The 15,000-nt window shown below is 39.7% G+C and overlaps 1 protein-coding gene across 1 annotated transcript in view; it reads left to right on the top strand.

Annotated features, from left to right (window-relative positions):
- Nucleotides 1-15,000, top strand: part of stab2 (stabilin 2) — a 156,672-nt gene that overhangs the window by 6,061 nt on the left and 135,611 nt on the right. The window contains 4 exon segments of the mRNA XM_084330948.1: nucleotides 6,816-6,901; nucleotides 7,728-7,794; nucleotides 14,416-14,511; nucleotides 14,917-15,000. The exon segment at nucleotides 14,917-15,000 is cut by the window's right edge and continues 39 nt beyond it. Of these exon segments, the coding sequence (XP_084187074.1) occupies nucleotides 6,816-6,901; nucleotides 7,728-7,794; nucleotides 14,416-14,511; nucleotides 14,917-15,000 (333 nt within the window).

Here is a 15,000-nt window from a genome sequence, read left to right as displayed (position 1 = left end):
ATCAAGGGGGGAGTCAGAGTTCGGCTTGTGCCAGTGAGCGAATCAGCAGATTGCAGAATGATTTTTTTGTTTTGTTTTGTAATTACTAGTACTCGCCAGACTGGCGAGTGCTCTTCATGAATTACTCGCCAAACGTAAAAAATACTCGCAATTGGCGAGTAAAGTGGCCTAATTTCCTCCCCTGCATACATACATACATACATACATACATACATACATACATACATACATACATACATACATACATAAATACAGACAATTAATATTCCCAAGTATGGATTCTATTTAGAGATATGATTTGAGCAATTCCTCTTTCAGTGATTTTTTGAAGGTTGAGATGGATTTGGTCAGTTTCAGACTCGTTCCAGATCTGCGGGCCCCTGCATGCTATACTTAGACTGGCACATTTGAGCTTTCTCCTCTTGCCAAAGATAAGATGTTGTGTTGTGGATGTGCAGGGGACGGCAGACTGGGACAAGCTCAGACAGTCTGTGATTCATGTTATTTACAACTTGATACATAATTGATGCATTTTGGTGTACATTAAAATAAGCAAGCCTCAGGAGACCAAAGCGATGGAACAAAGGACACTATGGTTGTAAACCGTGCTAGCCAGTGATATACAGATTTAGTGGACTATATACCAATATAGGTATATAGTGTGCGTACAGTATGGGTATAAATATATATATATTAGGGCAGTAAATCGATACAAATATTTAATCACGATTAATCGCATGATCGGCTATAGTTAACTGTGATTAATCATCCAAATTAATCTGTTCAAAATGTACCTTAAAGGGGAGATGTTGCATAGCGATATAAACATAGTCATAACATCAAATTAGTATTTAGATAAACCACAGAAAAAATCACGTTATAAAAATAAGCCGTTTCTAAGAAAAAACTATTTGTTATGTCCATTTATGTAGCATTTATCAACATGTGCACCGCCATTTTGTTCACGCTAAATGCTGACGTCACAGAGATGGTTTCGCCCGCAGCCTCCCACGTACCTAGCTACTACTACTACTACTACTACTACCAGCATGCTGTAGCAATATTATTAGGCTCCTCAAATATCGTTATTCATAAAAAAAACATTTATGTAATATTTTACAGCATTGAGCAACCCCAACAGGGGGATGCTGCATGCTCTGTCATCTTTGAGATGGCGAGACCTGCAGTTGGCACCTGAGATGGCGAGACCTGCAGTTGGCACTGTGTGAGGCCACGACATTTGAGCAAATTAATAATACTGCATGTTCTGACGGTCCAGATTAATAATTAGAATTAGTTCAACAGAAAGGTATAGATTAGGCTATCACCTAAAGTCTGTTGGTTGCTATATGAGTTCAGCCTCAACCGAACTCAGTCTAAAGGTCTATTCTGTCTCCGTTATCCTCTGCCTGTCGCCGTCGGCAGATCGATGCGGAGTATGGTATTCCTCCTCTCCCTTGGCAACACCACCACACCGTTTCCAACTAATAACGGCACTAACGTTACCACCACAGCGTTGTAGCAAAACACCTCTCTCTCCTCACTTTTATTCTCCAACTAACGGTTATCTTTTTCTCCGTTCAATATGTGTTGAGTGGCTCAGCTGTATACAAAACTAACAGTATAACTTTGTCTCGGTTGTAAGCAGCGGCGATACAAGGAGCATATACGGGCGAACAATAAAACAATAAAACACTATCAGGTCAACAGTAAATATATATCTTACAAATAAAACAATATATATATATATATATATATATATATATATATATATATATATATATATATATATATATATATATATATATATATATAGAAAATAATAAACGTGGACTTTAGGTGATAGCCCAATCCATACCCCTCCGTTGAACCAACCCCAACCATTAATCTGGACCTCCAGAACACTGCAGAATAATAATACGTGTGTAACAAAACCATTCATTGTGTTTGATGTAAGCAAACTGATGCCAGACTCAGCATTCATGCGTTTGGCTGAATATCGAGATGAAGTGCAGCCTACATGGTGAACTCAACTCGTTATTATTGGCGCAAAAAAAGTCAGAGGAAACAATGCGGCCACTAATGCAAACCACGTTAGAGGGCACATGTGCGTATAATGGTGGTAGTCAGAAGGCTAAGGTGATCACATGAAAAGTAATGGATTCATAGGGCTCGACGACCGCGTTACACTCTCCCAGGTTGCACGTATTTTTCAGACATTGCCCTGTACCCGAGCTCTACCAGGCAGTGTATTCGCACATTGATAGCCTTCTGAAAGAAGACGTTTCTTCAATTAGCTTTACCAGTGATATTTGGAGCTCTGATGTCAACCCCATGTCAATGCTGAGTTTGACAGCTCAGTGGATTGACGCAGACTTCCAACTCTGTAAAGCGGTCCTGCATTCCCAAGAGTTCTCCGGCTCCCATACTGCTGCAAGCTGCAGCGCTGGCAACAGCATTTGAGAATATGTTCCAGACGTTGCATATTCCGAAAGAAAATATTCATGTCATACTCCGAGATAATGCCCGAAACGTGGTCAAATGCATGAAAGACGCAGGATTACAAAGTTTGGGATGTATGGCCCACGCGCTTCAGCTGGCTGTCCAGTGTCCACAATGGAGTGCTGTCACAGCGCAGCATAAAAGACATCGCACTGTTTAGCCTATATTTTACGCGCTGTGTTTAGCCTATTAAATAGGCTAATTGTTTTTTCAGCCTGTTATTAGTTTTAACTTCTTTAATTCACACCTCCCCAGTTTACAACAACGCAACAGCCAATGTTCCGAGACATATTTATATATTTGTATAATTGTTAGGCTATTTGAATCCACCATTTAGGGCTGGTGTATTCAAATAGCCTAACAAATAAAATGTAATATGTCTCGGAACATTGGCCCGCAGATGCACCACTGCAAACCAAAGAAATGTGAACTCAAGAAGCCAAAACGAAGTTTAGCTTGTTTTAGAAGGCTATAGCCAAAGTTGCCTTTTACCACCGCATAGCCTATATTTTACGCACAGTGTTTAGCCTATTAAATAGGCTAATTGTTTTTTTCAGCCTGTTATTCAGCCTGTTAATAAATGTGTCGTTAATTCAGTATTTAACTTTTTGAATTCATATTTATTTAGGCTATGTTAATTAAAAACACAAATGTTATGGACATCTAATTTAATTATCTGCTTATTTATTAATGCTTCAATTCATTCAGAAACATTGCAGCAAACAATCCATATGTGCATTTGTTTACATAATGATAACGTACATAAATAACATAATATTATTGAGGGAGGAGAGAAACGCTGAGGGCAGGCTGAATGTAATTTGACCAAAGCACAGTATACACACACAGACAGTGGAACATTTTGACTTGTTGCGTGGTGGCGATGTCTTGCCGATAATAGTATAATTATATAATATATATTTTTTCCGTAGGTAACGTTACATTTGGTTGACAATTTACTGACTGACTTTCACAACACTCCATATTTACGTAGCTATCTAACCAGCACTGTAAACCGGGACCCAGCCCAAACCATCACCGTGACGTCACCATCCAGCTAAATCTAAAATGGCGGCGCCCATGGCAAAAACGGGGAAATTACATTTGAGTTTTCAGACAAATAAGCAGGATTTCACATTTGATTATAGGACCATGTCTTACCCACACAACAAACACACAGTAGGCTCATATTGTTCAATGCTTCATCTCCCCTTTAAAGGGATATTTTTCAAGTGTTTAATATGTGGGAGTGGGCAGATATGCGTGCTTTATGCAAATGCATGTTTATTAAATATAATTAATAACCACAATTACAAATATTGGCATTAATTCACATTTGCATTAACACATTATTAACGCGCTAACTTTGACAGCCCAATATATGTATAAGCAGCACCATATTGTACATTGCTATCCGACAGTGTTGTATGGATAGGCTATAGCTTGAGATAAGTTAGGTAGTTATGAGTACAATGCGGTACTGTAGTTATGAGTAAGACAGTGTAAGACAGTTGTAGTCAGTGTAGGCAGTATAATAGATCAAACGATTATGGATTGACTACTGGCATCAGAGTTCAGAGTTTAAATAGTACAGGTTGAGTATAGGCAACATGTGTGTGTGTGTGTGTGTGTGTGTGTGTGTGTGTGTGTGTGTGTGTGTGTGTGTGTGTGTGTGTGTGTGTGTGTGTGTGTGTGTGTGTGTGTGTGTGTGTGTGTGTGTGGGAGGGAGAGAGATAGATGTGTGTGTGTGTGTGTGAGAGAGAGAGAGAGAGAGAGAGAGAGAGAGAGAGAGAGAGAGAGAGAGAGAGAGAGAGAGAGAGAGAGAGAGAGAGAGAGAGAGAGAGAGAGAGAGAGAGAGAGAGAGAGAGAGAGAGAGAGGGAGAAAGAGAGAGATGCGTGTGTGAGAGAGAGAGAGAGAGAGAGAGAGAGAGAGAGAGAGAGAGAGATCCAGCTGAAGAAGAAAAACAAGTCCTTGACTTGGAGTGTCTGTGGCGCTGAGTTCAGCGAGATGACAGCTGAGGGGAAGAAGCTAAGATAAGATACCCCTTTATTGGTCCCCTTGGGGAAATGTGGGTGTCAGAGCGGGAGGGGAGGGGGGGGGTACAGGTATGGGCAGGGTAATAGTAGAAAGACATAACATTTAGGCAATACAATTAGATCTGAATGTAAAAATATGAGAACAAATAACTGTGTAAACAATATAATTAACAAAGGTTAATTATAATGTGCTGTGTGTATGCCATGTCGGTTGTATTATACATTACAATAAATATAGGCAATAAAGCTGTTCCTGTGCTTGCTAGTCCTGGAACTGAGATTAGTATAGCGCCTCCCAGAGGCAAACGGTGTGTGATGGTGGTGAGAGGTGTCCTTTATGATGCTGCGTGACTACCTCCGACACTGTTTATGCTGAACAGTCTCAGCTGCAGGGAGTGATGTACCAGTGATGCATTAGGTGGTTTTCACCACCCTCTGCAGTGCTTTCTGGTCTGAGGCAGTGCAGTTGTCATAAGATAATATAAGATAAGATAAGATATTCCTCCCTTGGGGAAATTCAGGCATCATAGCAGCATGGGGAAGGGGGTGGGGTACAGGTAGTAAAAACAACACAAGCAGTGTAAACAAATAGGTCAATATAATTTACTATCTAACTAGCTGAAAAATATATTCACAGTATTCACAGAGTCACATGAGGTGCAGTATGCATAAGGTAGTGTTATAATTTACTATCTACTGAATATACATTATTTACAGTATCACAGTATCCGCTGAAATATACATTATTCACAGTATCACAGTATCCACATAAGTATGCCTAAGATAGTGTAAATTGTCCTCCTTGGGTTCCTATTAGTCCCAGGTCAATGTCTGGCAGCAGTCGCTGCCCCCTGTTGTGGAGCCTGGAGGCCGCTAGTCGCTGCCCACTGTTGTGGAGCCTGATGGCCGCTGGTATGAAGGACTGTCCGAGGCGGTTAGTTGAGTGTCGGGGGGGTATGAGTCTGTGGCTGAACGAGCTTCTCATCTTGACTAGCTCGTCGTAGAGGGGGTGGTCGGGGTTCTCCATGATGGCAGCCAGCTTCCTTATCATCCCCCTCTCTGCCATCACCTCTAGTCTAGGTAGCTCGACTCGCACCACGGAGCTACTGTAGCCTTCCTCACCAGCTTGTTGAGCTTGTTGGTGTCCCTTGAGTTGATGTAGCCTCCCCAGCATGCCACAGCATAGAAGAGGACGCTGGCCACTACAGACTGGTAAAATTACTGCAGCAGTCTATTGCACACGTTGAAGGACCTGAGTCTCCTCAGGAAGAACAGCCTGCTCTGTCCCATACCAGACTTTGATGTAGTGCATGTGTGATTGTGATTTTGAGTGTTTAAGAGAAAGACGTCCAATATCTCCCGGGAAGGACAGCGATGAGTTCAGTGGTTATTCCCAGATCACAGGGTTTTTAGATCACCTGGTTATTCCTAGATCACCTGATTATTCCTAGATCAACGGGTTATTCCTAGATCACCTGATTATTCCTAGATCACCTGGTTATTCCTAGATCACCTGGTTATTCCTAGATCAGAAAATAATTCAGGAGTACAGCTTTGAGTAAAACATGTATATATATTTTTTTTTATATCTTGCAGCATATTTTAAGTTTTTCTTTCTTATATTAAAGTATATTTAGTTTTTAAGAATTGCAAAGGATAGGCAAAAATAAGCATGTGCTTCAGCCTATTCCTTTTTTCGGTCATTGAGTTTGGATTTTGTGTGTGAGCTTACTTTGAATATGTACATTTGTGATTTTCCTTTTCTTTTTCTTTTCCTTTTGAAAGTCCACACAAGTGTGTCTTTTATTGATATGTAAACAAAGACCGAAAATAAACTATTCATCATCACCTGGTTATTCCTAGATCACCTGGTTATTCCTAGATCACCTGGTTATTCCTAGATCACCTGATTATTCCTAGATCACCTGGTTATTCCTAGATCACCTGATTATTCCTAGATCACCTGATTATTCCTAGATCTCTAGGTTATTCCTAGATCACCTGGTTATTCCTAGATCTCTAGGTTATTCCTAGATCACCTGGTTATTCCTAGATCACCTGGTTATTCCTAGATCACCTGGTTATTCGGAGCCTATTGACCGTCTGTCCAGTATTAATATATATATATATATATATATATATATATATATATATATATATATATATATATATATATATATATATATATATATATATATATATATATATATATATATATTGTATTGCTACTGTCTATTACTATTATTACGACTTTCATACTACTTTGTGTTTTACAGAATGTCCCGAGTATGCGAACGCTCCCTGTCACAATAATGGAGTTTGCTCAGACGGAATGGGGGGCAATGGGACCTGCAGCTGCAAGGTAAGTGTATCCTGTGATACATGCGTATACAGAATGCACAAACACCCATTGAATGAATGAATGAATAATCTTATTTAGAATGTTTACAAATAAATAAACAATAAACAAATAATTTTTCGAAATGTTTACAAATAAACAAGTGAAAGGGATAGGTTTGAAGCCAAAAGGCTTATAGAGCAACCTACCCCTAATTCAAAAACAAATTCAAAAAAGTTAAAGTTTGAAAAATAAAACAAACAAACAAACAAAAACCGATCCCGAAAAGAACAAGAAAAGTAAAAGTTTGCAAAATAAAACAAACAAACAAACAAAAAAATCAACAATCAACAAAAAACCGTTCCCGAAAAGAACATAAGCCAACATAGGAAAATCCATACTTAATCTGCAATACCCGAGTTTCATGGTAGAGAAAACAGATTCTACATGTAGGTTCAATTTGACTATAAGATTCTAGAACCCTGTTTTTAAACATCTTTTTAAACATAAAAATACTCCTGCTGTTTTTTATTTCATCCGGTAGATTGTTCCAGAGTTTCACTCCTTTAACTGACACATATATACTTTTAAGTGTGGTTCGAGCTCTAGGCTGTTTGAAAATGAGTGATCTTCTTAAATTATACCTCACCTCTCATTCTTTAAACAACATGTGTAAGTTACTTGGCAGTTGATAACTTCTAGCTTTAAAAACTATCTCTGCTGTTTTAAGGTCAACTAAGTCAAGGAACTTGAATGCCCTTAGTTCAAAAAACATTCACACAAACTCGCTGTACTAACAGGTGTGTGTATGTGTGTCTTGTGTGTCTGTGTGTGTGTGTGTCTCTCACAGACGGGTTTTACAGGTACTGCGTGTGAGGACTGTGCAGTGGGCAGATACGGATCCACATGCAGCTCAGGTAACCTAATCTACACACAAATAAGACGTATTGTCCCTTATTACACACATGGATGTGTTGAAGAAAAACACATTATACTGTAGGGGTGAACAGGGGACGTTGTCACACTTTTTACTCGTGTGAATTGCTCATAATCAAAACATCTTTCAATAGTCATTCCTACATTAAATTGAAGCTTAAGATGTTGGCTTGAAATGTGTATCCCTCTCATTTTCCAACATATTGTAACAAAGAGTTAATCACCTATCAAATACACTCTGATAACCCCATCATGGGGATGGTTGTCACTAGGGATGCTCGATATTGGCTTTTTTACCGATACCGATATACCGATATTGTCCAACTCTTAATTTCCGATATCAACCGATCTCACATTTTAATGCCGATATCGGCCGATAATATCGGTAGGCCGATAATATCGGACATCATTTCTATATATATTTTTTTGAAAACCGATACCGATATTTTCCGATATCACATTTTTATGCCGATATCGGCCGATAATATCGGTAGGCCGATAATATCGGACATCCCTAGTTGTCACACACTATGGGGTTGGTTGTCACCATGTGTTTTAATGGGAAATCTTAAAAAGCAGACAAGAAGGCAGAATTTGAAAGTTTAATTGCATTGACAAGTTGACAAATACATAACTTAATGCATCTCAACATGAACATAAACAGGAAACACATCTTTAGGCCATCCTATATAACAAAATAAGAACACAATAAATCGGCCTAACAATAATAGCCTACACAACATGAATGAATGAATGTATGAATGAAAACTTTATTTAACATATTGCAGAATGGGTACAATACAGTACGGCTCAATACACACAATTGTTAAGGGGATGCAGACCTGAGAAAGACGTTTGTCTTGTTTACATCAGGGTCCCCCATTTTCAATTCATAGTTGTAACATGTGACAACCAACCCCAAATAAAATGTGACGACCAACCCCAACTGGAATGTCTTGATAGCATCAAGGCTAACAGCCATCTAACAACTAGTTAGCTAGCTAACAACAATCTAAACCAGGGGTGGGCAACTTTGTATATGGTGAGGGCCACAAAATGTCCACAATCAATCTGGGGGGCCGCATTGTTTATCGGCAGTCCCGCCAGTAGTACCCCATCACTCAAATAGCCCTAATAGTCACAAGGTATATATATAATTTGTTGTAACTTTGTTTTTATTCCATTTCAAATGCATTTAGTAATGCAATTTCAACTTTATGAATTTATAAACAGCTGAATTTAAAAGTATTGCTGTGTAACCCCAAATATATACAAAAATTATCAATTATAATTAAGGCTTCTAATAAAATAAATGTATGAACTTAAAGCCCACTGCTCAACAAACACAAAGCAGCATTCCTGCTGCATTTCACTACAACAGTAAATCAAAAGTGCAATAATAAATGATTTTGTTAAATGTATAAACTTTTATCCTGCTACTAAACAAAACATTATAACACTGAAATGCATGTTATGGATATGAAGCACTCAGGAATGTTTTGTTTAGTAGCAGGATAAAAGTGTATACATTTAACAATCATTTATTATTGCACTTTTGATTTACTGTTGTAGTGAAATGCAGCAGGAATGCTGCTTTGTGTTTGTGTTATTAGTGTTATCTGAACACTACAAAAGTAAACAAGTAAAGTGCAAGTAAAGTAAAGTGCAATACTACATGCCTCCCATTGACCCTTTATCAAACTGGCATGACATTCACCCTCGCCCCACAGTGGGTCAATAATGGTTATAATAATAATAATAATAATAATAATAATAATAATAATAATAATAATAATAATAATAATAATAATAATAATAATAATAATAATAATAATAATAATAATAATAATAATAATAATAATAATAATAATAATAATAATGGTCCCCTCTCTACACCTCTCCATCATCTCCCCCCCTCTCTACATCTCTTCATCATCTCTTCCCCCCTCTCTACACCTCTTCATCATCTCCTTCCCCCCCTCTACACCTCTTCATCATCTCCTCCTCCCCCCTGTCTTTAATGAGACACTTGTGGTCTCTCCATTTGGCGCACAATAGCAGGAATGTCAACTTCAATGTTTGTGCATGCAATCTGCATCAGATGAAATAATGTTTCATCCGACAGCCTGTTTCTCTACTTTGACTTGATGTGCTTCATGTTTGAGAAATTGCTCTCACATATGTATGTGCTCCCAAACATACTGGCCATAGAGAGGGCAAAGTCCCTGAGGAGTGGGAAGCGGGGCTCAGGTAGCAGTTTCCAAAACGAAATTCCCCTCTCATTTCTCTTTGCTTGAAAAAAAGGATCTGACTGTAGCTCGCACAGTTCAAGCTGCAACGGTGGGGGCTGCTCTGACACCGTAGCGGTGAGGGGGCCGGAAAACAGCGCTATCCGTGACTGCATGCCGTTGAAATCTTCAAACCGATCATTGAATTGCATTTGCAGTGTTTCAATGTCGCTCCTGTACTTTCCGACGGCTCAGCCATCGGATTTCTGTGTGTAGCTGCAAGTCGCCATAATCAGTGTCCATCTCTTCCAAAAAGGAGACAAACTTTCTATGGTTTAGTGACCTGTTGCCTCCACGAATTAGATTGGTAACCTTGGTAACCAAATCCATAACATGGCTGTAGTAGTCAAGCTTCTTGGCACAGAGAGCCTCCAATATCAGATAAAAAAAAAGAAAAACGATTTAACGACTCTCGCATATAATTTGACTACACTCGACTCGCATTGGTCATTATAGTGACCCACAATAGATGGAAATTATGTTAGCGAACTTACCTGATGTATAATGCAGTGCAGCATTGGACACTCAACGCCACTCTGCCTTAGAAGCCCGGCGAATCCTGTGCGTTTTCCTTTCATTGCCGGTGCTCCATCGGTAACAACAGCCGACAGTTTATCAAAACCCCCATATTGCTGCACGGCACTTTCAACAGCGTTTCATATGTCCACACTATAGGCTGACCCCTATTAGTCAAATAGTCGACTAATCGATCGAAAGGAGCCATAGTCGACTGCCAACTCTTCTTAGTCGAATACAATACAAAAAAATAAAAAAAAATAAAAAAATTAAAAAATAAAAAAATATTATAAGTTTTTTTTTTCTTTTTTTTTTTATTGGCCTGGGGCCGCATGGAACGTCGGTGAGGGCCGCATGCGGCCCGCGGGCCGCCAGTTGCCCCTCCCTGATCTAAACTATAGCTATCCCTTCACTCTTTTTAAGGGTAATAATTGTTTCATTATAAACCAATTGTGTAAAAGCCTAGAAGAAAAATACTGAGGAGGGAATATTTACAAATGTACATGAAAAACACAAAAAGTCCTCTCACCTCAAATTCAGCTGTTTCACTCCAAATATGACAATGTAGGTGAACTCTGACCCCAATTCTGGATATTTAAATACCAAAGTATGGGAGACAGGATCCTCTGGTGGTGAAATATAATGAATGTGACAACCTACCCGTGTGACAACCTCCCCCGTTCTCCCCTATGTTAATAGTTGGGATATCCGATATTATCGGCCTACCGATATTATAGGCCGATATTGGCGGCCGATATTGGCATTAAAATGTAATATCGGAGATTATCGGTATAGATATATATATATATATATATTTTTACATGTATTTAACCTTTATTTTGCAGGCAAGCAAGTAAGAACAAATTCTTATTTTATTTATTGTGAAAAGTTTGCATAATGTGTTAATTCCACGACAAGAGATATGTAATGTTAATTACCTGAAATTATTCTGTTTTTTGGGGGGGAAACCCTGCATATATCGGTATCAGTTGATATCGGTATCGGAAATTAAGAGTTGGACAATACCGGTATATCGGATATCGGTGAAAAAAAGCCAATATCGAACATCCCTAGTAGCAACACAACGTCAAGCCTGGTTGTGTTGCATGTTCTGGGGGTGAGGGGGGTTGATTTAGTTTTAGTTATTCTTTAAAAGAATTTACACTTTCATGCATGAATTAGAAGAAAAAAAACGGTGGTGGCTGAAGCTAGTAGTGTAGAGAGTCCATGCATTAATTGGGCAAACAGACTAACCGGGCAGAGATTGTGAGCACCGTTGATGCTCACAGCTGGAATACACCCTCCCGTCAGTGTTGGGGATTGAATCGGTGACCTTTCAGTTACTGGCCGGCCTCTTTACCTCTAGCCCATCCTGCCTCCCATATTATACACTTATCTCATGGGCACAAATGAACCAAAACGTGGGAACAAAATGTAACTCCTGCACACGCAATAGCATTTGGAGAGCTCAATGTAGTAACACATTTTCTTTTTACGCTACAACTGGTTAAACCCATGTTATATAATTGTTCATCACATGGTTTTAACTGAAAAAGATGTTTGTTTTGACCTGATCTGGTTCTCTTTGGGTGGAAGGTTTAAACAGATATGAGCCAATCAGATTCAAGATGACGACTCACGTTACATTAGAACGAAGGGTCTCAAGGTTGTTTATGAAGTTATTTTATGCATTTAAAATAGCGTTAAATGAACTCCACACATATGTATGAGAGGGTTAAATCAACTCCACACGTATGTATGAGAGGGTTAAATCAACTCCACACGTCTGTATGAGAGGGTTAAATCTACTCCACACAGTGTATGAGAGGGTTAAATCAACTCCACACGTATGTATGAGAGGGTTAAATCAACTCCACACGTCTGTATGAGAGGGTTAAATCAACTCCACACGTATGTATGAGAGGGTTAAATCAACTCCACACGTCTGTATGAGAGGGTTAAATCTACTCCACACGTCTGTATGAGAGGGTTAAATCTACTCCACACGTATGTATGAGAGGGTTAAATCAACTCCACACGTCTGTATGAGAGGGTTAAATCTACTCCACACGTCTGTATGAGAGGGTTAAATCAACTCCACACGTCTGTATGAGAGGGTTAAATCAACTCCACACGTCTGTATGAGAGGGTTAAATCAACTCCACACGTCTGTATGAGAGGGTTAAATCAACTCCACACGTATGTATGAGAGGGTTAAATCAACTCCACACGGCTCAGCGGAGTAGCAATACAATCATCAAATTTGCTGACGACACAGTGGTGGTGGGCCTGATCTCTGCCAACGACGAGAGGGCCTACCTGGAAGAGGTCAAGGTCCTGGCGGGATGGTGCCAGGAAAACAGCCTCTCCCTGAACGTCAGCAAAACAAAGGAGATGATTGTGGACTTCAGGAGGTCGGGGGTCAAGGACTACAGCCCCCTCAGCATCGACGGGGCACCGGTTGAGAGAGTCAACAGCTTTAAGTACCTCGGAGCCTACATATCCGAGGACTTGACATGGACCACACACATTGACAGTGTTGTGAAGAAGGCACGACAACGCCTCTACTTCCTCAGGCGCCTAAGGAAGTTCCAAGTCAGTCAGAAGATCCTTAAGAACTTCTACTCATGTACAATAGAGAGCATCTTGACCGGCAACATCACCTCCTGGTTTGGGAATAGCACTGCACAAGACCGAAGCAGACTACAAAGAGTGACACGTTCAGCCGAACGCACAATTGGAGGGGGGCTCCCCACCCTCCAGAACATTTACAACAAGCGTTGCATGGGCAAGGCTAAGAGAATCATTAAAGACTCCAGTCACCCGAACAACTGCCTCTTTGAACTGCTGCGGTCAGGCAAGCGATACCGGAGTCTCAAGGCGAGCACAGAAAGACTCAGAAGAAGCTTCTATCCCCAGGCCATCAGGCTGCTAAACGAACAATGAATGAACACTACACAACAACAACCACCAAACGCACATAGCACACACATCCACACGCACACACTCACTTTAAACAAACACACTGTAGCACCCACTCCACACACTTTATAGCACACACCCACTTTAAACAAACACACTGTAGCACCCACTCCCCACACTTTATATTTATTGATGAAGGATTACACTACAACTCGTACACCTTACTGTAAATTGTACCTAAAATTGTACCTCATCCCATTTCTGCTTTGCACTAGATAGTACTGTACATTAGTACACTGCATAGTATTGTATATTATATGGTAACTCAGAACATTGTACATATGTCTATACCGAACACTGTGACCTCATCTTTCTTCTTCTAAATTACATGCTATATTATGTTATTTGATACTATCTTGTCTAGCACAGTCTCTGGAGCGTAACAGTAAGAAGCATTTTGTATGAAAGTATTCTGTACTTCTGTATGACAACTATTAAAGAACTTGAACTTGAACTTGAACTATATCTACTCCACACATATGTATGAGAGGGTTAAATCTACTCCACACGTCTGTATGAGAGGGTTTTCAACACACGTGTAGGATCTGCATGTGTTTCATCAGGGATAGTCCTCCATAGTTTTTTAAGAGTGTAAATTACTTCTCTATATTTCGACACATCTTTTTTAAGAGTGTAAATTACTTCTCTATATTTTGACACATCTTTTTTAAGAGTGTAAATTACTTCTCTATATTTCGACACGTCTTTTTTAAGAGACGATTAATACAATCACAAACAGACCATTTGACAATTGTATTGTTTCGTTTTTTTAATAATCTCTCACTTTTTTTCCCGACACCATACACGCTGTGCCAGTCTGTGCGTGTGTACATGGACTGTGTAACAGCGGCACGCAAGGTGATGGGAAATGCACCTGCTTCTCCGCGTACAAAGGCTCCAACTGTGACCTGGGTAAGACGTTTGTGGCACCAAGTGACTCTGATGCCATGCGCACACAAAAAAACAAGTTCATATATCTATATCTATGTGAAATGCCCATTGGCTTCAAAATAAATGCATAAGGAAATATTAAAGGAACACACCAACATTGTGGGAAATGCACTTCTGTCTGTCCTCTCCAGAGTATCCTCAGCTCGGCTGCAAGCTAGCGTAGCTTAGCTTAGCTAAGCTAAGCTAAGCTAAGCTAAGCTAAGCTAAGCTAAGCTAAGCTAAGCTAAGCTAAGCTAGCAAGCTTGTCTGACTCTGGAGAAGTGCATTTCCCATTAAGTTCTATGGTATTCTATGTGATAATGAACAGTTGTGTATACATAGAGATGGATATGACAATGTTGCGTATGTCTTTGTTTGTTCACTCAGCGCTTCCTGCGTGCGCCGCCCTGAGCTGTGGGGAGAACTCTCGCTGCATGGAGGACGCCTTCACGGGGACACTATTGTGTAAAT

Source organism: Notolepis coatsorum (genome assembly GCF_963971535.1).
Source record: "Notolepis coatsorum genome assembly, chromosome: 15".
Classification (NCBI taxonomy): domain Eukaryota; kingdom Metazoa; phylum Chordata; class Actinopteri; order Aulopiformes; family Paralepididae; genus Notolepis; species Notolepis coatsorum.
The sequence above is the reverse complement of the archived record's forward strand: the minus strand, read 5'-3'. Positions and strand labels throughout refer to the sequence as shown.